Raw genomic sequence first — 25579 nt, 5'->3', positions numbered from 1 at the left:
TTAATTTGGATGGATGCGAGGTATTGCATTTTGGTAAAATGAACAAGGGCAGGACATATACAGTTAATGGTAGGGCTCTGGGTGGTGTCATCAAACAGAGACACCTGGGATTTCAGTTTTATGGTCAAAATGTGTGGCTTTCAAAAAGCACAGCAAATCAGGCAGCAACCGAGGAGTGGGAGAATCGACGTTTCGGGCAAAAACCCTTCATCAGGAATGAGGTTCCTGACAGCCCTGATGAAGGATTTTTGCCCGAAACATCGGTTTTCCTGCTCCTTGGAAGCTGTCTGACCTGTTGTGCTTTTCCAACACTACACTCGACTCTGATCTCCAGCATCTGCAGTCCTCACTTTTGCCAAGCACCCAAGGAGTAGGAGAGTCAATGTTTCGAGCATGCGCTCTTCATCAGGAATGAGCAGCACACTTTTCGACTCTGGTCTCTAGCATCTGCAGTCCTCACTTTCTCCTCGTTCAGGTATATAGTTCTTTAAAAGTTGTGGAACAGGTGGACAGGCTGGTTAACAAGGCATTTAGCATACTTGCCTTCATTGGTCAGACCACTGAGTCATGATCATAAATTTTGGACATCAGTTGAGATTGTACAAGATGTTGGTCAGACCACTTTTGGAGTACTGATTACGGTTTGGTCTCCCTGTTATAGGAAGGATATAATTAAATTGGAGAGGGATCAGAAAAGATTAACCAGGATGTCACTGGGTCTGGAAGGTTTGAGTTATAAGGATAGACTGAATAGGCTGAGAGTTTTTTTCACTGAAGCATAGGAGGCTGAAAGGTGACCTTATTGAGGATTATAAAACCATGAGGGGCATAGACAAGGTGAACAGCAAGTGTCTTTTCTTTAGGGTGGGGGATTTCAAAACTAGGGCACATATTTTTAAGGTAAGAGAAAAATTTAAACGGGACCCGAGGGGCAACATTTTCACACACAGGGTGGTTTGAATGTGGAATGAACTGCTAGAGGAAGTGGTAGATGCAGGTACAGTTACAAAATTTAACAGACATTTGGACAGGTGCATGAATAAGAAAGGTGTGGAGGGATACAGGCCAAACTCAGGTAAGTGGGACTAGTTTTGTTTGGGAAATTTGGTTGGCATAGCTAATTTGGACCAAAGGGTCTGTTTCTGTGCTGTATGACTCTATGACTCTAAATCATGATTATGCATCTGAGATTTAGTGAGGGAGAAAACTCATTCCATTCAGTGGTGCAAAGTTGTGGATATATTCTGTGTGTTTGTGACTGAGCCAATGTTTAATATTGAGGCTGACCAGGAGTTAAAGGAAAGTGGAACAGAAAGATCTGAGGACCTGGAAGGTTTCAGGATCTGGATTGTGGTCATGGGGAACTTAACCATCACACGGACTGGGTATGCGAAGCCAGCGCTGTGTTGTTATTTCTGACTCGGATCTTTCTGGTCCTTGAAGGGGGATTGATTGAGGGTTCATGTAAGTGGACATTGAGAGCAGCTGAAAGTTGAAAAGTGTTGCACTGGAAAAGCACAGCAGGCCAGGCAGCATCCTATAGCAAATCCAGCTCCTCGGATGCTGTCTGACCTGCCGTGCTTTTCCAACACCGCACTTCTTGATTCTGATTTTCCTGCATCTGCAGTCCTCAATTTATCCAAGAGCAAGGAAAAGGGTGATTAGACCTTTTCTTTGGACGGAGTTGAAATTTTGAGTCCAATGTACACTGGGGTCCTCACTCACATTCCCTCCCCACCGTATCATCGGAACCTGAGAAATTATAAGGTTGTTGAGGAGCTGGCCAGCAGATTGAAGGATTGCTGCCAGACCCAGAGCGCAGCCTTACCTACAGAGCTTTGAAACAGCAGAAACAAATGGTCACATGCATGTTATTTTCCAGGAGTAATGGGAGATTCCTTCAGGCTGACCCTCAGGAGTGCCCCCAGTGGTCTAATAGTGGGAACTGACAGCCTGCATTGTGAAGGGCACCCCACCCTCAGAAGCCATCCATTGTTCCAGATAGGACAGATCGTGAGCAGATGGCCTGCAAATCACCTGCCTCTCAATAAAACTTTCTCCCACCAGAAGACCATTGACCCGGTTGCAATCCCAACCTCAGTGCAGAAGTTCCTGCCCGCTGCATAATTCCACATTTCTAACTGTTCTAGGGAGTGGTTAAAGAGACCAGTACAGACACAGAGGGGCAGGTTGCTAATTGATTGGTGATCTACAAGTAGCACACACCAGGCACAAGTATAATAATGCCACAGATGGACAGCAGTGTCTTACAAGGATGTACAAGTGCGTATATTGTGCAGAGTAAATTAGGAGGAGTCTATTACCAGCAGTAAATGGTAATGCATCTAACAGCTTATATGGCACTGATGTTTACACAACACCCTGTTAATGGGAAGTTGTTAAACTCCCAGATGGTGCCAGCTGGCTAATCGCACTCATCTGAAGATATTTCGAAATAAACATTGTCACAGCTCGAGATTGAATATATTCCTGCGTAATCTCAGTTTACATGGATGTGTCAGGGAATTCTGAAATATGGTGAGCCATTATATAGACCCTTAATGCAATGCAGCCCCTGCAAATTGCTGTGCTAAAGAGACAGGAGAGCTGATTTGTGCATGGTCTGCTCAGCTGCAGCACACTTTACATCCTTGTTGCTGACAGCTCACTCTCAGCACTTTGCTCTAATTGCATTACTCACTGACTCAAAGCTACTGCTGTTTCTTTCTTCAATTTTATTCTGCTTTTCAGGACACTTCCATCGAGCAATGGCATAAGGTGGTATCGGGTAAGGGGGTTTATCAGGCCAGTATGCACCCAGCCCATTTGTCATTTTCTGGCGGATGTAGCCTGGCATTAGGGAAAGTACACATCTCACCACCTATGGGACTGTTTAATCTTTAAATCACTGTTGGTGGTTCTGGGGAGGTTGTCTACGACCTTAGCATGTTGGGAGGAGAAAGAGAAAGACAGAGTGTTACAACTTAAACCTGAGGCAGGAATTGGGTATTGCGAATGGGACACCTACTACAGAAACAGCCAGACGAATGCCATCTGTCTCAACTGAAAGGGGTGGCTACAAGTAGGGAACAAACATGGATTTCCACAGAAATAATATATGATGTGAGGGAAAGGTCCGAACTGGGAACATAGAGGTGCAGACAAAGTTACCTGGTTGTCCTCGATCTGCAGCACACCATTTGGCATGTAGCATATATCGCAACTAAGTCCCACATCCATACTGCTATTTCAGGCAGGGAAATTAACATGAAGCATCTTCAACTCAGGTCCAGCAGAAGCCCCCATCTACCTACATGGAGGACCACTGATGTGGTTATGTGTGAATTTCAGTCTGCTACTGCAACCTGACAGTATCCTGAGTTAATGGATGTGGTGAGATGATGCAAAGTGAGGTTGTGTGAGAGCTTTGGATGGGTCAGTGGCACATGTACGACAAATTGTCAGTCCAGCTCACACTCAGCCATACCGGTAAATACTATTTTATCAGGTTTTTATTTTGGTGCGCACATTCTCCACCATGTCCTACCAGTTCTCCCCTGCACCGTACCTTCTGGAGACAGACAGAAGGTAGGCTTCCCTTCAGCCACCACCCCAGTCACCAAAGGACAGGCAGGCAGCTTCACATTGTGACTGACTCCTCTATATTTCATGTGCTTTAGGAATTCCCACGCTTCTTTCTTGTTCATTGTTTCTATCCTTCCCCATTTAGCCTTTACACACCCTGAATATTTAAAAAAAACTGAATTTCCCTATTGAAAAAAAAGTTAGCTTCAAGTTTTTAGAACTTGGCTTGATATAGGATGAATCCCAGAACTTCGTGGGAAGCTAGACAAGTGATTGTTGGGCCCTTTGCTAAGATGTTTGCATCATCGATAGCCATAGGTGAGGTGCCAGAAGACTGAAGGGTGGCTAATGTGGTGCCAATGTTTAAGGAAGGTGGTGAGGAAAAGCCAGGGAACTATAAGCCAATGAGCCTGACATCAGTGGCGGGTAAATTGTTGGAGGGGATTCTGAGGGACAGGATTTACGTGCAGTTGGAAATGCAAGGACAGATTAGGGATTGCCAACTTGGCTTTGTGTGTGAGAAATCATGTCTCATTAACTTGATTGAGCTTTTTCAAGAGTAACAAAGAAAATTGATGAATGCAGAGCAGTAGATGTTGTCTATGTGAATTTCGGCAAGGCATTCAACAAGGTTCCTCATGGAAGACCAGTTAGCAATGTTAGACCACATGGGATCCAGGGAGATCTAGCCAATTAGATACAAAATTGGCTTGAAGGTAGAAGATAGAGGGAGATGGTATGGTTTTTTTTTAACTGGAGAACCAATGGGACTTTGATCAGATGGGCCAATAGGTCAGGGAGTTTAACTTGGATAAATGTGATGTGTTGCATTTTGGTAAGGCAAACCAATTTGGACTTGTATAGTAATGGTTGGGCTGTAGGGAGTGTTGCTGAAAAAAACAAGAGACCTAGGTGTGCTGGTGCATAGTTCCAAGAAAATGGAGATGCAGGGAGACAAGGTAGTGAAGAAGGTATTTGGCACCCTTGCCTTCATTAGTCAGTAGTAGAAAGTGAAGACTGCAGTTGCTGGAGATCAGAGCCGAGAGAGTGGTGCTGGAAAAGTACAGCAGGTTGGGCAGCTGGTGGACAAGTTGGATCAAAGGGTCTGTTTCTGTGCTGTATAACTCTGTGACTCTATGACTGAGTCTGTGTATATTTGAAAGGCAGCCTTGAAAGGCCTCCCACAATGTGAGGGTCCTTACTAAATGTACACCTGATGTAACCATCGGTGACACAGAGAGGACTACCATTTCACATAGATTCAAGCTTCATGCCGCAATCCCAACTTACTCCCTGTCAGTGAATCAGCTCCAGGATGTGCACATTTCCTCACCACACACTGTTTATTTGTACATTATCATCATGGATGTGCACACGTCGATGCGAGTGTGTGTATGTGTAACCTACATGATCCTGTTCAGTATGTACATATGGGTGTAAGCATATACGTATGTGCACATGCATGTGCCTACGTGTGTACGCGTGGATGTTTCTGTGTGAGTATACAAGGGTGTGATGTCACATAATCCTTTCAATAGTTTTTACAACCATCACCAATAAAACATATTCGCCGTTCATTATCACATTTCTGTTTGTGGGAGTTTGCTGCATGCAAATTTCCTGTTATTTTTCCCATTTTACAACAGTGACTACACTTCAAAAATAACTTCATCTGTAAAGCATTTCTGGGACATCTTCAGACAATGATGGGTACTATATTAATGCAAGTAGGTTCTTCTCTCTCTCTTTTCCATGTCTTGGTTTGACAGTACAAAACAGCAGTGTACACTAACCGGTCAGCCTGACAGTATATAACAGCAGTGTACACTAACAGATCAGCCTGACAGTACATAACAGCAGTGTACACTAACAGATCAGCCTGACAGTACATAACAGCGGTGTACGCTAACAGATCAGCCTGACAGTATATAACAGCAGTGTACGCTAACAGATCAGCCTGACAGTATATAACAGCGGTGTACACTAACAGATCAGCCTGACAGTATATAACAGCGGTGTACACTAACAGATCAGCCTGACAGTATATAACAGCGGTGTACGCTAACAGATCAGCCTGACAGTATATAACAGCAGTGTACGCTAACAGATCAGCCTGACAGTACATAACAGCAGTGTACACTAACAGATCAGCCTGACAGTATATAACAGCGGTGTACACTAACAGATCAGCCTGACAGTATATAACAGCGGTGTACGCTAACAGATCAGCCTGACAGTATATAACAGCAGTGTACGCTAACAGATCAGCCTGACAGTATATAACAGCGGTGTACACTAACAGATCAGCCTGACAGTATATAACAGCGGTGTACACTAACAGATCAGCCTGACAGTATATAACAGCGGTGTACGCTAACAGATCAGCCTGACAGTACATAACAGCAGTGTACGCTAACAGATCAGCCTGACAGTATATAACAGCAGTGTACGCTAACAGATCAGCCTGACAGTACATAACAGTGGTGTACACTAACAGATCAGCCTGACAGTACATAACAGCAGTGTACACTAACAGATCAGCCTGACAGTACATAACAGCAGTGTACACGAACAGATCAGCCTGACAGTATATAACAGCAGTGTACACGAACAGATCAGCCTGACAGTACATAACAGCAGTGTACACGAACAGATCAGCCTGACAGTACATAACAGCAGTGTACACTAACAGATCAGCCTGACAGTACATAACAGCGGTGTACACTAACAGATCAGCCTGACAGTACATAACAGCGGTGTACACTAACAGATCAGCCTGACAGTATATAACAGCATTGTACGCTAACAGATCAGCCTGACAGTACATAACAGCGGTGTACACTAACAGATCAGCCTGACAGTATATAACAGCAGTGTACACTAACAGATCAGCCTGACAGTACATAACAGCAGTGTACACTAACAGATCAGCCTGACAGTACATAACAGTGGTGTACGCTAACAGATCAGCCTGATATTCCTGAAGAAGGGCTCATGCCCGAAACGTCGATTCTCCTGCTCCTTGGATGCTGCCTGACCTGCTGCACTTTTCCAGCAACACATTTTCAGCCTGACATTCCCTCTCCTTCAAAAAATAACAAATGCGTCCTCTTCACTGAGGACATCAGTTAGTATTCCACTCATCACCCAATCTGAAAACAGTTACCAGAATGCTGATTGACGATTAGATTCTCAGAGTTACTGATAGGTGCAGTCAATTCACAAAAAACAGAGCAGCAACTCCTCGGAACAACCTGACGGGTTCCCTGTTTAAAAGTGGCCAATGTAGATTCCAGCATCATTGAGATTCCTCAACTTCCAGTTGTAAGTTATTTTTCAGCAATGACAGAAAGTGATTGGGAGCATTGTCAAGACTTGTAATCCAAGAGGTGAGGGTGAGAGGAATGGTAGAAGTGTGAGTAAACCAGGAAGCCAGATCTTATCAGTGAGCAGGGAAGGAGGTTGTGACTGACATGGTACTTGAATTACACTCAAAGACTTTTGAGTTGTTTAAAATCAGACTATATCTGGGTAACCTTATCTATCCAAGGGTCTGAACTTAAATCATGGCACCATGAAATCAAGCACAAAATATGTCAAAGAAGTTCAACAGTTAAGAATGGATATATAATTTGTTATTTTTACTTTTACTATAAAGCAGTCAAAATATATCCTGCATCATCTCAGGGTTTATAATGTATAAGGAGGATAATGTTACTGCTGGTACTAAAGACTTTGTTCAGGCACTGGATCAGCTTACAGCCCTTAAATCCTACCTTGGACACCAGGAACCACCAAACCACCCACTCCCCACTGTTTTTGGATTCCATGAGGTGAGTGAGGACATGGGGAACAGATGTCTCTGAATGCATGTGCAGTTCTGTGAGTCAGAAGGTCAACAAGTCTGGCAGAACATCTTGCATAGGCAGGGCTAAGCAATCTTAGTGCTAATCAATCAGATCTAAGCTCTGCAATCCATCCAAATCCAGCAGTGAGGATCTGGGGAGCAGGCTGGCATCTACCCAACAGTGCAGAAAATTGCTCAGATCCAATCTGGTCAATTACTGCCCCACAATCTACTCTCGATGGTTAGTAACGTGATGGAAGGTGTCATCAACAGTGTTATCAAGTAGCACCAGCTCAGCAATAACCTGCTTAATGACCCCCAGTTTGAGTTCTGCCAGGGCCTCAGCTCTTGATCTCATTACAGCCTTTTTCAAACATGAACAAAAGAGCTGAATTCCAGAGGTGAGGTGATAGTGATTATCCTTGACACCAACGCTGCATTTGACCGAGTGTGGCATCAAGGAACCCGAGCAAAACTGAAATCAATGTAAATCAAGAGGCAAAGTTTCCACTGGTTAGAGTCCTACCTACCACATAGGAAGATGGTTGTGGTCCTTGGACGTCAATCACCTCAGTCATAGAAGCTCACTATAGGAGTTCCTTAGGTTAGTGTCCTAGTCCAAACATCTTCAGCTGATTCATTGAAGACTTTCCTTCCATCATTACATCAGAACTGGGGATGTTTGCTGATGCTTGCATAGTACTCAGCACCATTTTCAACTCCTCAATACAGGGCAATTGGTTACAGAAAACAAATGCTGACCTCACTAGCAATGCCCACATCCCATCAATGAAAAAAAGGAAGATGGAATGCCATGTCTATACAGAGTGGGATGTGCAGGATGCTAGGATGAAAAGAGTGTGTATTATCTTGGAGGGTTGTGGGACTGAAGAAAATTACAGGGAATTAAGCGGATGAGTATTTTGAAGTCGAAACATTGTTTGACCAGGAGGTCAGGGAGTATAGGTCAGCATGCAAAGGGGTGGTCGAGGAACAGGTCTGGGTGTAAATTAAGTCATGGACATCAGAGATGAGCTCCTGTTTTTGGGAGTCAGCAAAGGTGTTGTTGGGTAGAATATTGGAGACAAGCCAGGAATGAATTAGAATAGCCAAGTCCAGATATAACAAAGACATGAATTAGACTTTTGGCAGCAGTTGGGATTGGTTCTGGGTCCTCTTTCATTTATTATTTTCATAAAGGATTTGGATGAGAATGCATGGCTAGTAAGTTTGTGCATGACAACAAAACTGGTAGCATAGTAGACAGTGAAGATATTCTCGGATTACAAAGGGATTTTGATAAAAAATTACAGATAGAGTAGAATCTGGATAAATGGGAGGCATTGTAGTTTGGTCCAACAAATAAGGGTAGGACTTCTACAATTAATGGTTGGGCCTTGTGTAGTGTTGTAGAACAGAGGGACCTATGCGTGCAGGTATATAATTCTTTGAATAGTGTGAATTTGTTTTCAACCTTGAGACCAATTCCATTTCTATTCCAGTCAGTGATTCATAAGGAATTAAAAGCTGGGTGGTGGTGTTCCATCAGGACTAAAGTTGCTGCAAAGATCACTTTGCAATTACTTGATGAATATTGAATACCAATTCCAGGCGCACCCAGTACACTACTTAAATGTGCAGCATCTGATTTAAAGACACTACATCAAAGCTAGCATACTGGGCTGTCACAAAGAGTCATTTGCATGTCTGTGTGCTGTGATTAGATAGGAAATAGAGCAAGGACTGTTTCTACAAGCGTCCCTTGGGTACAGGAATTTTGCACCAAGCCTGCTTCCCATTCAGCTCACACACCAACGACTGCTGTAAGTAGAGCAGGCCAAGAAAGGAGCGTATCGTCTGCAATTAATATTTCAAGAGCTGTTCAAATATTTCTGCACGAATATTTAAGCAGTACAATTAAGATTCACTCTAGACTGTTGACCTACTAGACATTGGGCTCTTAATGATGTTGTAATGAGGTAAAAATGTACCCAGATGAACCTGATGGCAGGGGAATGGGGAGAGAGAAAAGCAAATTAGAAAACTTTATTGAGCTGTGAAACTCTTACTTTAAATTCCGATCAAGTCCTCCATTCTCTATCTGAGTTTCTGCGCTTTGTTGTAATAAAGTATTTCAAGTTGTTGAATTGTTCAATACCTCCAGCCACTTCTGTCCGTTGGCAAAGGATTATTGCTGTGAGAATAAATTAATGTATCCAAAGGTAGAAGGGAGCTCATAAATCATGAGGTTCTGTACTTCAGGGGAGCTGTACATGCCCTTTTTAGGCCATTTCTCTGCTGCTGTCTCGCACAACAGAAAAATCGAAGCATCATTTCTTTTCCCTGAGTAGATCAGTGCTTTGGTATTCATTACAGGCACCACAAAGGGATGGAAGTCTCTAACCACTCCTTTTTTTTATCGAAATGCAGTAGCAGCAGCTGATTTGACTGATACCTGCTGTCTGCTCTCTCTAGGTTCTCCCGGGATGAAGATTTACATTGATCCATTCACTTACGAGGACCCAAATGAGGCTGTCCGGGAGTTTGCCAAGGAGATTGATGTCTCTTGTGTGAAAATTGAGGAAGTAATTGGAGCAGGTATATCTTGTTGAGTTTGTGGTACTTTGTGTGTTGATTCACTTCTCCTAACCAGAATAGACTCTGACTGTTTTGGGTAATGGGGTGATTGAAGTTTTTGTTTGTCTGTTGCAAATCAACTCCTGCGTATTTTCCTTCCCGCCTCCACACAGGGGAATTTGGGGAAGTCTACAAGGGTCGCCTCAAGTTGCCTGCGAAACGCGAAATCTACGCAGCGATTAAGACCCTGAAGGCCGGCTACTCTGAGAAGCAGCGGCGGGACTTTCTAAGTGAGGCCAGTATCATGGGTCAGTTTGACCATCCGAACATCATCCGCTTGGAAGGGGTGGTCACCAAAAGTCGTCCAGTGATGATCATCACAGAGTTCATGGAGAATGGAGCTCTGGATTCATTCCTGAGGGTAAATATTTAAACTGGCAGGAGATAGCCAGGGTCAAACCGTCCTCAGCTTCTCCCAATCTTCAGATGTAGTCAAATAAAGAAGCAAAATGGAAATCATAATCAAAGCTACAGCTGTTAATGAAGAACTGTGTGACACCAATAATTATTATTAGTCTTGTGCTCATTACGAGGCTGCTTTAATTTTTAAACTGATCTCTGGACTAGAGAGGTTTGTTTCCAATCACATTTAGTTTTTTGGTTATTTGTGAACAAACATTATGTCTCAGATTTACTTTGTAGTAAGAGACATTTACTGCAGGTTGAGAGTATTGTGGTGACATTGTACTGATGGTAGGGGCAGGTTATATCAGATTGGTGTGTTTCAATCAGACTGAAGTTTTTATTATGAGCTGGCGATTACATTGGACAAAAGTGGATTGTATTAGACAACGTGGACTTACATTGGACTGGAGAAGATGATATTTGACAAGGAGGACTCATGTTGGAATGGGGGAGATGATATTGGACAAGGAGAAACTGTATTGTATCGGAAAGATTACCCTCAAAAATAGCTTCTTCAACTGCAAAGGGAGTTAATAAAGAGTTAAACCACATTGTGGTGGATCTAGAGTCACATGGAGGCCAGACCAGGTAAGGGTGGCGAACCTCCTTCCCTAAACTGGAAGCATTATATTGTATAGAGGAGGGAGAAGTTATTTCAGATTGATGTGTTTCAATCAGACTGAAGTTTTTATTATAAGCTAGGGATTACTTTGGACAAAGTGAACCAGTTTTGTTTTACATCCATCAGCAGTGATTACGTGGGAATGGTTAGTGAATAAAAATTCAGATTTTTATTGAATTCAAATTTCACCATCTGCCATAATGGGATTGAATCCATGTGCCCCAGAACATTACCTCAAAACACCACCACCTCCTCATGGGCTGAGGGAATATATTGGAATGTTGGGGGGAAGGTTTATTGGATGCAGGAGTGTTGTATTGGATTTGGTGGGAGCCAGTGTATTTTGGACCTGGGGTTTCTATTGAATTGGGGGTTGTGTTGGACTGGGCAGCTCCATTTAACTTGGTGGTACATTGGGTGTTTGTTTGGACTGGGACAGCTATATTGAAGTTTGGGATTTTAATGGACTTGGTGGTGGGAGGGTGATGTGGCGGTGCAATGCTGTTTTGGGCTGGAGGGCAATTACATTAGATTGGGCTGTTTGTATTCAACTGGGTTTTTCTGTTGGGCTTAGAGTGGGTTATATTATGTATACCAACTGTGTTCATCTTTTGATCTGGACAACATTTACATTTACTTTCCCTCTCTATTTCCTTTGAGGGCATGCAGTGCAAGCCATGAACATGATAAGAGGAGAGTGGAGAGTTCTCCTGACCTCTAACAGGAATATTGGTAACTGTGATTTGTGAAGCCCAGATGTTGGCCAAGTGGTTGCCAACTGAGTTGGAACCACAATGAGAATTCTGGCAGGACAAATCCAGTAATGTTTAACTACATTCATTAGTAATCAGTGTGTTCAATCTATTAGCAACACTGAGATCTCACTCTGCTGTTAGCAATATTGAAAGTCAATCTTTTTCAGCATCAGTTTTTCGGATTATGGTCCAGAGTCTGTCCCACATCATCTTTGGATCAGTATCTGTCAGCTTTCAGCCACTGCAATCTTCATCAAATCGTAGAATCCCTAAAGTGTAGAAGCAGGCCATTCAGCCCATTGAGTCCACATTGACCCTCCAAAGAGCATCCCCCCAACACACACACCCAGACCCAATCCCCCCCACCCTCCCCAAAACCCTCTCCCTGTAACCCTGCAAATCCCATGGCTAACCCACCTAGCCTGCATATCCTTGGACAGTACAGGGCAACCTAGCTTGGCCAGTCCACCTAACCTGCACATCTTCAGACTGTGGGAGGAAACCAATGCACCCAGAGGAAATTCATGCAGACACGGGGAGATGGTGCAAACTCCACACAGATAGTTACCTGAGGGTGAAATCAAACCTAGGTACCTGCCAACCACTGAGCCACTGTGCCACCCTGCACATAGTGCCCATGCATGTCGAAGGCTCATTGTCAAACCTGGGACTGGGCTCTCCAACTCCAGTGGGGACTAAAGCAAAAATTACAAGAGGTGAGGCTGACTGCCCCCATCCCTCCCTCTCCCTCACTCCCACCAGGATCTTGCTAGCCTTTCCTCCCTCACTTAAGTGTGGAGTTAAGCCTGTCTTTCATAGTGCTGCAAGTCTTCAAGGAGCTGGAAATAAAAGCAGCAAATTTATCCAAAGAGGGCAACAAAGATGTAGGATCTTTCGATTGACCCACAACACTCAGCTGGGGCTTCATTTTGGATCTTTCCAGTCCAACAAACTCAAGAAGCTGGACACCAACCAAGGCAAAGCAGCCTGCTTGATTAGCACCGTACTCGCAAACATCCAGTTCCCTCAACTCAGGAGCAGTGGTGTGTACTATCTACATGATGTGCTGCAGAAATCCACCAAGAGTCCTCAGATAGCACCTTCCAAACTCACAACTACTGCTATCTAGAAGGACAAAGGCAGTAGATACATGTGAACACGACCACCATCTGCAAATTCCCCTTCAGGCTACTCACCATCCTGCCTTACAAATATTTTGCTGTTCCTTCACTGTCGATGATCAAAATCCTGGAATTCCCTCCCTTACAGAATTGTGAGTCTATCTACATAACATTGACTGCAGTATTTCAAGAAGGGAGCTCACCACCACCCTCACAAGGGCAACTAGGGCAAAGCGCAATAAATGCTGGCCCAGCCAGCGATACCTATATCCCACGAATGAATGAAAAACAAGGTAGGTGGATTATCATTATTAGGCCCAGGAGACAAAAGGGAATTGGTGGTTGATTAAAGTCACACAATCCCTACAATGTGGAAACAGGCAATTTGGCCAATTGAGTCCACACCGACCCTCTGAAGAGCATCCCATCCAGACCCACAACCTTACATTTCCCATGGCTAATCCATTGAGCCTGGGCGGAAGTGAGTATTGCAGATGCTGGAGATTAGAGTCAAGATGAGAGTGGTGCTGGAAAAGCACAGCAGGTCAGGCAGTATCCGAGGAGCAGGAAAATTTACATTTCGGGCAAAAGCCCTTCATCAGGAATGATCCGTGATCCATCCCCTAATCCATTTAGCCTGCACATCCTTGGACACTATGGTGCAATTTAACATGGCCAATCCACCTAACCTGATCACCGGAGGAAACACAGCCACAGGGAGGACTCCACACAGACAGTTACCTGAGGGTGGAATCAAACCCTGGTCCCTGGTGCTGTGAGATAGCAGTGCTAACCATTGTGCTCTAAATGTGGAATTCAAAACAAAAACAGATCAGCCCTGATAGGAGCAAATTACTGCAGAAGCTGGAATCTGTATTAAAAACAAAAAATGCTGGAAATCACAGTGGGTCAGGCAGCATTCATGGACAGAGCAAGCTAACGAGACATTAGCTTGCTGTCTCCTGCCTGACCCGCTGTGATTTCCAGCATTTTTTTGTTTTCAGATCAACCATGATCTTATTGAATGGTCTATTTCTGCTCTTATTCTGTGTGCACACAGTACTCTGTTACAAAGACAAATGTTTAAAATATATAACTAAAATAAATATTTTGAGAGGATGTTTTCACAAGAGCTACTGTAGTTAGAATGAGCTCAATAAAATCAATTTGAAAAACAACATGGGAATAAATAAGAAAGTAGCTGCTGAACTGAGATACCACATCAAAGCTTGGATGATTTTAATTATGGCAGCAGCTTGTTCAAATGTGACTTCTATTTTACAATTGAGAAGAACTCAGTAATTCACATTCACTAAGCTAACAAGCAATTTGAATTTCTGACATCTGGAAGGTTGTGTTAAATCAAAAGTTTTGCATGGTGTTCAAAAGAGGTTGAGAAGGGATTTTTAAGCTAAGCTGTGTTGGGAAAGTCATTGTTCTGTGAAATAATAATCTGTACAGAGCCAGAACATTCCAGGCTGCACCAAGGTAACAGTTGGTGGTGACAGTATTAATGTCCGCACTTCACAATGTGAGTGTGGCAATTCAGTGAATGGTGGCTATTCTCCTGTCACCATATTCAAACTGTCTTTTGTGTGGATGCTTCAGTTTTCTGGATTGTTCTGCTTTTCTTACACAATATTTTCCGCTTGTGTTTCAGCTTAGTGCTGGTGGAGAATGCTATCTTCTTGAGAATAATTTCTCTGGCCACATTATCATGGTACAATTTCCCACGTATTCCCACGTACAATTTCCATGGGTTGTAACTGAAAGGAAGTGCAGTCTTGAAGCTCATGAATTTGCCCTGAGAATCCACAGCAAATATGACATTTGCAAACCTTCCAAACACACGCACTCAGAGATTCCCTCCAGAGTGCAATCAGACCATTCAGTCCATTGAGTCTACATTGACCCTCCAAAGAACATCCCATCCATACCCACACCCCTAGTCTATCCCTGTATTTCCCATGGCTAATCCACCTGGACACTATGGGCAATTTAGCATGGCCAATCCACCGAACCTGCACATCCTTGGATTGTGGGAGGAAGTCAGAGCACCCAGAGGAATCCCTCACAGACACATGGAGAATGTGCAAACTCCACACAGACAATCGCTCGAGGCTGTAATCAAGCTCCCGTCCTTGGTATTGTGAGGCAGCAGTGCTAACTGCAATGTCTCCGTGCCACCCCACAGTGCCACCATGCCACCCCACAGTGCTATGCACTCCCTCTCATAGATGCAAGGGCACACATACATACCATTGACACACTCACGATTTTTCTCTCACACAATGTCAAGCACACATACAGATATACTCCGTCTCTCTTGCATCTACATTTGCACTCAACACTCACACAAACAGACACACTTCCTCTCTCCTGCATTCTCAAACACACAGCCGCTTAGTCTTCCCACATCTCTCACAAACAAGCACTGACAAACTGACGTACATATAAGCACAAACACTCATGTGCACACTCTCTCCAACACACATACATACATACATACATCCATGTATACAGACATACACACAGGCACAAAGACATGCACATGCACACATGCACACACAGTAACACACATTGACCTAGACTTTTGTTCCCAAGACAGGCTGTAGGATTAAGGGAAATCTCCCAGCATGTTGCTGGAGAAACTCAACCAAATAGTGTGTAGCTTGTTCCAGAGTGAGCAGTGGAATTTAAGCTGACCAGCACTGAACTGTGATTAAAGGTGGCTGTAGAGTCTGCTGAGTTCTTTGTAAAAGGCCTGACTCAGTTGTCTGTAATTAAATGTGACATCATGCGAAATCCTCGAGCCTCTTATAGTCCTATATTGACTTAATACCAATTCATGATAACCCAGTATCTATTATAGGCAGATTGCAAGGACCATATTGAATGAGAGTCATAGAGGCCTATAGCGTGGAGACAGGTTCTTGGGCCCAAACTGGTCCTTGCCAACCAAAATGTCCATCCACACTAACCTCACTTCCCTGCATTTGGATCATATCCTCATAATCCTTTCCTTTCCATGTATTTGTCCAAATGTATTTTAAATGTAGTGAATGGACTGGGCCTCAATCTCTTCCACTGGAAGTTAATTCCATAAAAGTTAAAATAAAATATAATTATAAATGGCTATTTGATATTTGATGGTAGTCTTATACATGTCAAGACATTTAGATAAGCATATGAATAGAAAAGGTTTGGTGAGATATGAGCCAGGAGCAGGCAGGCGGGACTAATTTAGTTTGGGGTTATGTTTGCATAGACTGCTTGGACAAAAGGGCCTGCTTCCATGCTGTGTGACTCCATCTAAGCTCAATTAACACTTAAATCTCCTCAGTACTTAATCCCTTATAAATACAAACATAACCCGAGTGAAAAGCAACTAATCGTTCAATAATCATTCTGAGCTAACAATCAAAATATGGACCGAGGACTTCTTGCAGAGATAAGGTTACACTATGGAAAGCAACTAAGCATGACAATGTAAGGGTGGATGTTAGGATCAACAAAGAGTAACGTAAATGCTCGAAAAGATGTCTTCCTTCTCTCTCTGAAAATAAAGCCAAGAACTTTAAATAACTTCAGGTTCATTTTTTCTTAATTTCTCAGTGATAAAGTTAGATTGATTTCTTAATTTCTGAAGGGTTGGGGAATTAAATAAACGTAAATTTATGGGCAGCACGGTGGCACAGTGGTTAGCACTGCTGCCTCACAGCGCCAGAGATCCGGGTTCAATTCCCGCCTCAGGCGACTGACTGTGTGGAGTTTGCACATTCTCCCCGTGTCTGCGTTTCCTCTGGGTGCTCTGGTTTCCTCTCACAGTCCAAAAATGTGCAGATTAGGTGAATTGGCCATGCTAAATTGCCCATGGTGTTAGGTGAAGGGGTAAGTATAGGGGATTGGTTCTGGGTGGGTTGCACTTCGGCAGGTCGGTGGGAACTTGTTGGGCCGAAGAGCCTGTTTCCACACTGTAAGTAATCTAATCTAAAACAAAAATGAGTTCCTTTTTGTTTGCATTTGCACAGGCAAGTTGTGCTTTTTTTCTGTTATTTTAAAGAACTGAGGATTTAAACAAAGTCACAAACTGACTGGCTAACAGCTCATATGTGCCCTTCACAAACATCGACAACTTCTCTCAAAATTGGCTTTACAATTGTGAAAATGAGGTCTGTATGAACCCAGTGTTGAATTTTAATGGTCTTGCAAAGTTCTGGTTTCCGTCATTGAGAATTATCCTCCCTTCCTTACTGGCAAAAATGTTTTTGGACTTTTGGTTCCTGCTTGTGCCTGCCATTTTGAAAGCTCAGTGGAGTCTTCCTAAATCTGTGTAAATTTGAGCCCCATATACAACACCCTCTCACAGTCAGAACACTTTAACGTAAAGCACACAATCACAGTGAATATAGGCTCTTTAACACATACACATTCTCTCTTTTCCGCACGCACAGCACACGCATAAACACACGCCTGAATAAACTGTATGACAGGTATTTATGAATTGATTTATCAGTCCATTACCCAAACCAGCTTTCCATCCATCTGACTTTGTCTATACTTGCTACTGCTTCAGGAAGGAAAAAGTGAGGACTGCAGATGCTGGAGATCAGAGCTGAAAATGTGTTGCTGGAAAAGCCCTTGCTAAAAACGTCGATTCTCCTGCTCCTTGGATGCTGCCTGACCTGCTGCGCTTTTCGAGCAACACATTTTCAATACTGCTTCAGGAAAACAACCAACATAATCTAAGACCCCTGCCACCCTGGTTATACTCTCTTCCATCCTCTTCCATCAGACAGAAGATATAAAAGTTTGAAGACACATGCCAATAGATTCACAAACAGCTTCCTCCCTGATATTATCAGATATTTGAATGGGTCTCTTCTGCATGGCTTTTGCCCAAAACATCGATTTTCCTGCTCCTTGAATGCTGCCTGACCTGCTTTGCTTTTCCAGCACCACTCTAATCTAGACTCTTCTATATCAGAGTTGACCTTTCTCTGCACGTTCTGTGACACTATATTTTGCATTACCCAGAGGTACTTTTGTAAGGTATGATTTGTCTGGTTAACTTGCAAAACAAGACTTTTCACTGTATCTCAGTACATGTGGCAATAGAAAAATCAAATCAAATCCTGGCTCTTTCTTCAAGCAAACTACTTAGCAACTAACTGCATGGTGCTCACAGCACTCGACAGAATTAGGCTAAGGTGAGTGATGCTGAAACAAACATAGAAAGTGCAGAAGAATCACAGCAGATTAGATTAGATTCCCTACCATGTGGAAACAGGCCCTTCAGCCCAACAAGTCCACACAGACCCTCCGAAGAGTCACCAACCCAGACCCATTCCCCTACTCCCTACTCCCTACTAATGCACATATCATGTTTGGACAATTTAGCATGGCCAATTCACCTAACCTGCACATCTTTGGACTGTGGGAGGAAACCGGAGCACCTGGAGGAAATCCACACAGACACGGGGAGAATGTGCAAACTCCACACAGACAGTCACCTGAGGCTGGAATTGAACCCGGATCCCTGGCGCTGTGAGACAGCAGTGCTAACCACTGAGCCACCATATCACCCCTTTGACAGCATCTGTAGAGGGAGAGACAGGGTTAATATTTTGAGTTTGGTATGACTCTCCTTCAGACCCTAAAGGATGTTAGATAATGAATTTTTAAATTGTTTTTGCAGAGGCAGAAGCCCAGTGCAAAAGACAAAGGGGTTATTAAAGATGGAGAAAGAGGCGTATAGTGGATGGTATTTTATTAGCAACTTCCAGCCTCAAAGTCTCATCATGGAGTTCCATAACCTCAGAAACTGACTGCATAATGTCTGTCCTCCATTCTTCTTACATTCTCCACCTCCTTCCTCTCCGAAATCCTTTTTCTGTTTATTGCGAGTACCCGTTCTCTCCATCTCACACCATAATTTAAACCCACTTTTCATCTCTTTTTCTCCTTCTCCATGATAATAACCCCTTTTGTCTTTTGCACTGGGCCTCTGCCTCCATCAAAAGTATATACTTTAATAAAAAAACATTTTCCAACACCTTTCAGTTCTGAAGAAGAGTCATGCTGGACTCTGTTTCTCTCTCCACAGAAGCTGCTAGACCTGCTGAGTTTCTCCAGCATTCTCTGTGTTTGTTTCAGATTCCCAGCATTTGTCTTCACTTTGATGAGCAAAGCTTTATAGCTTAACTTGTGAAGGACAGTGGTGAAAGTGACAGGAACAAAGTGAACTGCCAGACAGTGAATGTTCACATGTGTCATGGGATCAGCCATGAGAATGAGATCGGGTTAAAGGGAATTGCCTGTCGGAATCAAATAGCTTGTCAGCATGAGGTAGCAGAAGATTCTCAGCAAAGGTTTAAGACTGTCAGGTACAGTGTTGAGGAAGATGTAACCTTGGTTGGAAGTGGAGATGGGTTAAGCTGACTATTCTGTGATTTCCGTCTGTGCCATTCTCACCTAGTTTGGACCTTTCCTTCCAATGTGCCTTTTCAACCTGAAAACACACTTGCTTACTGATAGATTTATTCATTTTTCTGCAGCAAAACGATGGGCAGTTCACAGTGATCCAGCTGGTGGGAATGATGCGGGGCATTGCGGCTGGGATGAAGTACCTGTCTGAGATGAACTATGTCCACCGTGACCTGGCCGCACGCAACATCCTGGTCAACAGCAACCTGGTGTGCAAGGTGTCGGACTTTGGTCTGTCGCGCTACCTACAGGATGACACTTCAGACCCCACTTACACCAGCTCTCTGGTGAGTTTGAGTTTTCCATTGTCTGCATTAACTGGGATGATGGAACAGACCTAGGCATTGTGTGATGGGGAGAGGAAGGGGCAAGACCTCACTCGACTGAAGCACTTGTCAGAGGTTCAGCGCTGTTTTTTTCACCCACCCACCTTTACTGTTATTAAAGGACAGTCATTTAGCTCAGTTGGCTGCATAGCTGGTTTGCAGTGCAGAGTGATGTCAAAACGGTAGGTTTGATTCCCATACCAGCTAGGGTTACCATGAAGGATACTCTTTCTCAACCTCTCCCCTCACCTAAAGTGTGGTTAAGAGCACCTCTGTGTCTCTGTAGTGGGAGAACAGCCCTGTGGTCTGGTAGGACTTTGTTGACGTTCTCATTTAATGCCAATCCTGTTCACTCGGTGAATGCACTCCGATACATTCAGAAAAATACAATTAAACCATAGGGAGAGTGTGAAATCAGAGTGAAAGAAGATAGGCAGTCAGGCAGAATATTGTCTGTATACTGTCATTCCCCAGCAATGGATAGGATCACAACTGATCAAGGGAAGCAAATATGGGATATCAAAGTGGTTTGAATGTCTTTGATGGATATTAATTCATTTTTGCATTTTGGTGCTGCTATCTATGGGACATTTTTGTCCTCTGACATCAATGTCAATGATCTTCAAATTGCTATTAGACAATGTGGCCATAAGACAGAGAAGCAGAAATTAAGCCATTCAGCCCATTAGTTTATCCCACCATTAATCATGGCTGAAAAGTTTCTCAATCCCATTCTCCTGCTTTCTCCCTGTAACCCTTGATCCCCTTGACACTCAAGAACCTATCTATCTCAGTATTAAATATATTCAATGACCTGACCTCCACATACTCCTGTGGCAATAAGTTCCATAGATTCACCACTCTCTGGCTGAAGAAGTGTTTTCTTATCTCTGTTCTAAAAGGCCTTCCCTTTACTCTCAGGCTATGCCCTTGGGTCACAGTCTCCCCTACCAATGGAAACATCTTCCCAACATCTACTCTGTCCAGGCCAATCAGTATTCTGTATGTTTTAATTAAATCCCTCTTCATCTTTTTAAATTCCATCAAGTATAGATCCAGAGTCCTCAAATGTTCCTCATATGTTAAGCTTTTCGTTCCTGGGGCCATTCCCGCGAACCTCCTCAGAATCTGCTCCAGGGCCAATACATCCTTCCTGGGATATGGAGCCCAAAACTGCACACAATACTCCGAATGTGGTCTGATCAGAGCCTTATAAAGTCTCAGAAGTGTGTCTCTGCTTTTATATTCAAGTCCTATCGAAATAAGTGCCATCATTGCGTTTGTCTTCCTAAGTATTGACTCAACCTGCAAGTTTGCCTTGAGAGAATCCTGGATTAGAACTTCCAAGTCTCTTTGCACTTCAGATTTTTGAATATTCTCCCCATTTAGAAAAGAATCCATGTCTCTATTCTTCCTACCAAAGTGCATGACCTCACACTTTCCCATGTTGTACTCCATCTGCCACTTCTTTGCTCACTTTCCTAACCTGTCCAAATCCATCTGCAGCCTCCCTGCCTCCTCAATGTTACCTGTCCCTCTACCTATCTTTGTATCATCTGCAAACATAGCCTGAATCCCCTCAGTTCCTTCGTCTAGATCTTTAATTTATAAAGTGAAAAGTTGTGGTCCCACACGAAGCCTTGCGGAACACCATTGTCACTGGCTGCCATTCTGAGAAAGATCCTTTTATCCCCACTCTCTGCTTTCTGCGAGAGAGCCAAGCTTCTATCCATGCGAGCAGCTTGCCTCTAACACCATGGGGTAAAAACAATGACTGCAGACGCTGTAAACCAGATTCTGGATCAGTGGTGCTGGAAGAGCACAACAGTTCAGGCAGCATCCAAGGAGCTTCGAAATCGACGTTTCGGGCAAAAGCCCTTCATCAGGAATAAAGGCAGTGAGCCTGAAGCATGGAGAGATAAGCTAGAGGAGGGTGGGGGTGGGGAGAAAGTAGCATAGAGTACAATGGGTGAGTGGGGGAGGGGATGAAGGTGATAGGTCAAGGAGGAGAGGGTGGAGTGGATAGGTGGAAAAGAAGATAGGCAGGTAAGACAAGTCCGGGCAAGTCATGGGGACAGTTACTGAGCTGGAAGTTTAGAACTAGGGTGAGGTGGGGGAAGGAGAAATGAGGAAACTGTTGAAGTCCACATTGATGCCCTGGGGTTGAAGTGTTCCGAGGCGGAAGATGAGGCGTTCTTCCTCCAGGCGTCTGGTGGTGAGGGAGCGGCGGTGAAGGAGGCCCAGAACCTCCATGTCCTCGGCAGAGTGGGAGGGGGAATTGAAATGTTGGGCCACGGGGCGGTGTGGTTGATTGGTGCGGGTGTCCCGGAGATGTTCCCTAAAGCGCTCTGCTAGGAGGCACCCAGTCTCCCCAATGTAGAGGAGACCGCATCGGGAGCAATGGATACAATAAATCATATTAGTGGATGTGCAAGTAAAACTTTGATGGATGTTGAAGGCTCCTTTAGGGCCTTGGATAGAGGTGAGGGACGAGGTGTGGGCGCAGGTTTTACAGTTCCTGCAGTGGCAGGGGAAAGTGCCAGGATGGGAGGGTGGGTTGTAGGGGGGCATGGACCTGACCAGGTAGTCAAGGAGGGAATGGTCTTTGCGGAAGGCGGAAAGGGGTGGGGAGGGAAATATATCCCTGGTGGTGGGGTCAATTTGGAGGTGGCGGAAATGTCAACGGATGATTTGGTTTATGCGAAGGTTGGTAGGGTGGAAGGTGAGCACTGGGGCGTTCTGTCCTTGTTACGATTGGAGGGGTGGGGTCTGAGGGCGGAGGTGCGGGATGTGGACTAGATGCGTTGGAGGGCATCTTTAACCACGTGGGAAGGGAAATTGCGGTCTCTAAAGAAGGAGGCCATCTGGTGTGTTCTGTGGTGGAACTGGTCCTCCTGGGAGCAGATACGGCGGAGGAATTGGGAATACAGGATGGCATTTTTGTAAGAGGTAGGGTGGGAAGAGGTGTAATACACACTGAATCCACCTGGACACCCCGTACTGGCCTACTATATGCCCTCGACCTCTTCATTTCCAACTGCCGCCAGGACATTAACCGCCTCAACCTGTCGTCCCCCCTCCCCCACTCCAACCTCTCACTCTCACAACGCGCAGCCCTCCAATTCCTCTGCTCCAATCCCAACCTCACCATCAAGCCAGCGGATAAAGGGGGCGCAGTGGTAGTCTGGCGCACTGACCTCTACACCGCTGAAGCCAAACGCCAACTCGAGGACACCTCTTCATACTGTCCCTCGACCATGACCCCACCCCCCATCACCAAACCATCATCTCCCAGACCATACAGAACCTCATCACCTCAGGAGATCTCCCACCCACAGCTTCCAACCTCATAGTCCGTGAACCCCGCACTGCCCGGTTCTAGCTCCTTCCCAAGATCCACAAGCCTGACCACATTGTCTCAGCATGCTCCTGCCCCACTGAACTCATCTCTACCTACCGCATCACTGTCTTATCCCCCTAGTCCAGGAACTCCCCACATACGTTCGAGACTCCACCCACGCCCTCCACCTCCTCCAAGACTTCCGTTTCCCTGGCCCTCCAACGCCTCATCTTCACCATGGATATCCAATCCCTCTACACCTCCATCCACCATGACCAGGGCCTCCAAGCCCTCCATTTTTTCCTCTCCAGATGTCCCCAACAGTTCCCTCCCACCAACACTCTCATTCGTTTGGCCAAACTGGTCCTCACCCTTAACAATTTCTCCTTTGAATCCTCCCACTTCCTCCAGACCAAAGGGGTAGCCATGGGCACACGTATGGGCCCCAGCTATGCCTGTCTCTTTGTTGGCTACGTAGAGCAGTTGATCTTCCGCAATTACACCGGCACTACTCCCCACCTCTTCCTCCGCTACATTGATGACTGCATTGGCACCACCTCGTGCTCCCGCGAGGAGGTTGAGCAATTCATCAACTTCACCAACACATTCCACCCTGACCTTAAGTTTACCTGGACCATCTCTGACACCTCCCTCCCCTTCCTGGACCTCTCCATCTCCATTAATGATGACCGACTTGACACTGACATTTTTTACAAACCCACCGACTCCCACAGCTACCTGGATTACACCTCTTCCCACCCTACCTCCTGCAAAAATGCCATCCCGTATTCCCAATTCCTCCGCCTCCGCCGGATCTGCTCCCAGGAGGACCAGTTCCACCACAGAACACACCAGATGGCCTCCTTCTTTAGAGACCGCAATTTCCCTTCCCACGTGGTTAAAGATGCCCTCCATCGCATCTAGTCCACATTCCGCACCTCCGCCCTCAGACCCCACCCCTCCAACCGTAACAAGGACAGAACACCCCTGGTGCTCACTTCCACCCTACCAACCTTCGCATAAACCAAATCATCCACCGACATTTCCGCCACCTCCAAACAGACCCCACCACCTGGGATATATTTCCCTCCCCACCCCTTCCCTCCGTGACTACCTGGTCAGGTCCACGCCCCCCTACAACCCACCCTCCCATCCTGGCACTTTCCCCTGCCACCGCAGGAACTGTAAAACCTGCGCCCACACCTCCTCCCTCACCTTTATCCAAGGCCCGAAAGGAGCCTTCCACATCCATCAAAGTTTTACCTGCACATCCACTAATATCATTTATTGTATCCGTTGCTCCCGATGCGGTCTCCTCTACATTAGGGAGACTGGGCGCCTCCTAGCAGAGCGCTTTAGGGAACATCTCCGGGACACCCGCACCAATCAACCACACCGCCCCGTGGCCCAACATTTCAACTCCCCCTCCCACTCTGCCGAGGACATGGAGGTCCTGGGCCTCCTTCACCGCCGCTCCCTCACCACCAGACGCCTGGAGGAAGAACGCCTCATCTTCCGCCTCGGAACACTTCAACCCCAGGGCATCAATGTGGACTTCAACAGTTTCCTCATTTCCCCTTCCCCCACCTCACCCTAGTTCCAAACTTCCAGCTCAGCACTGTCCCCATGGCTTGTCCGGAGTTGTCTTACCTGCCCATCTCCTTTTCCACCTATCCACTCCACCCTCTCCTCCCTGACCTATCACCTTCATCCCCTCCCCCACTCACCCATTGTACTCTATGCTACTCTCTCCCCACCCCCACCCTCCTCTAGCTTATCTCTCCACGCTTCAGGCTCACTGCCTTTATTCCTGATGAAGCGCTTTTGCTGCTCCTTGGATGCTGCCTGAACTGCTGTGCTCTTCCAGCACCACTCATCCAGAATCTAACACCATGGACCCTTATCTTACTCAGTAGACCCCTGTGCGGCACCTTGTCTAAGGTCTTCTTGAAGTCCATGTGGATAACATCCATTGCCTCTCCTTGGTCTAACTTGCTTTTTAGTTCCTCAAAGAATTCTTGAAGATTTGTCAGGCATGGCCTCCCCTTGATGAAACCACACTGACTCCAGGATCTTACCCATGACTGAGGTTAGGCTAATTGGCCTGTAATTTTCAGTCTTTTGCCTTACTCCCTTGTTAAACAGGGGATTCACATTAGTGATTTTCTAGTCTTCTGGGACCTGTCTGATTCTAACAATTCCTGAAAGATCACCATTAACGCCTCCACTATCTCTTCAGCTATCTCCCTTCGAACTCTGGGGTTTAGTCCATCTGGTTCAGGTGATTTATCCACATTCAGGCCGTTCAGTTTTCTTGCATCTTCTCCTTCCTGATGGCTACCATACTCAGCTCTACTCTCTCACTGCCTTGAATTTTTGGGATATTATTTGTGTCTTCCATGGTGTTGACTGACACAAAGTAATTATTCAATTCCTCAGCTATTTCCACGTTCCC

General features: G+C 45.1%; 1 protein-coding gene across 3 annotated transcripts in view; it reads left to right on the top strand.

Annotated features, from left to right (window-relative positions):
* The window catches only part of ephb1 (EPH receptor B1), a 511139-nt gene that overhangs the window by 401969 nt on the left and 83591 nt on the right, over window positions 1–25579 (top strand). For all 3 annotated transcript variants that reach the window (XR_011960959.1, XR_011960958.1, XM_072573215.1), the window contains exons 10-12: window positions 9908–10030; window positions 10183–10430; window positions 19530–19745. Coding sequence is in view for 1 of the 3 variants with exons in the window: in XM_072573215.1 (XP_072429316.1) it covers window positions 9908–10030; window positions 10183–10430; window positions 19530–19745 (587 nt within the window). In the remaining 2 variants the exon portion in view is untranslated. The remainder of the gene's footprint in view (window positions 1–9907; window positions 10031–10182; window positions 10431–19529; window positions 19746–25579) is intronic.

Source organism: Chiloscyllium punctatum, chromosome 6 (assembly GCF_047496795.1).
Source record: "Chiloscyllium punctatum isolate Juve2018m chromosome 6, sChiPun1.3, whole genome shotgun sequence".
Classification (NCBI taxonomy): domain Eukaryota; kingdom Metazoa; phylum Chordata; class Chondrichthyes; order Orectolobiformes; family Hemiscylliidae; genus Chiloscyllium; species Chiloscyllium punctatum.
This window is presented reverse-complemented; position numbering and strand designations above follow the sequence as displayed.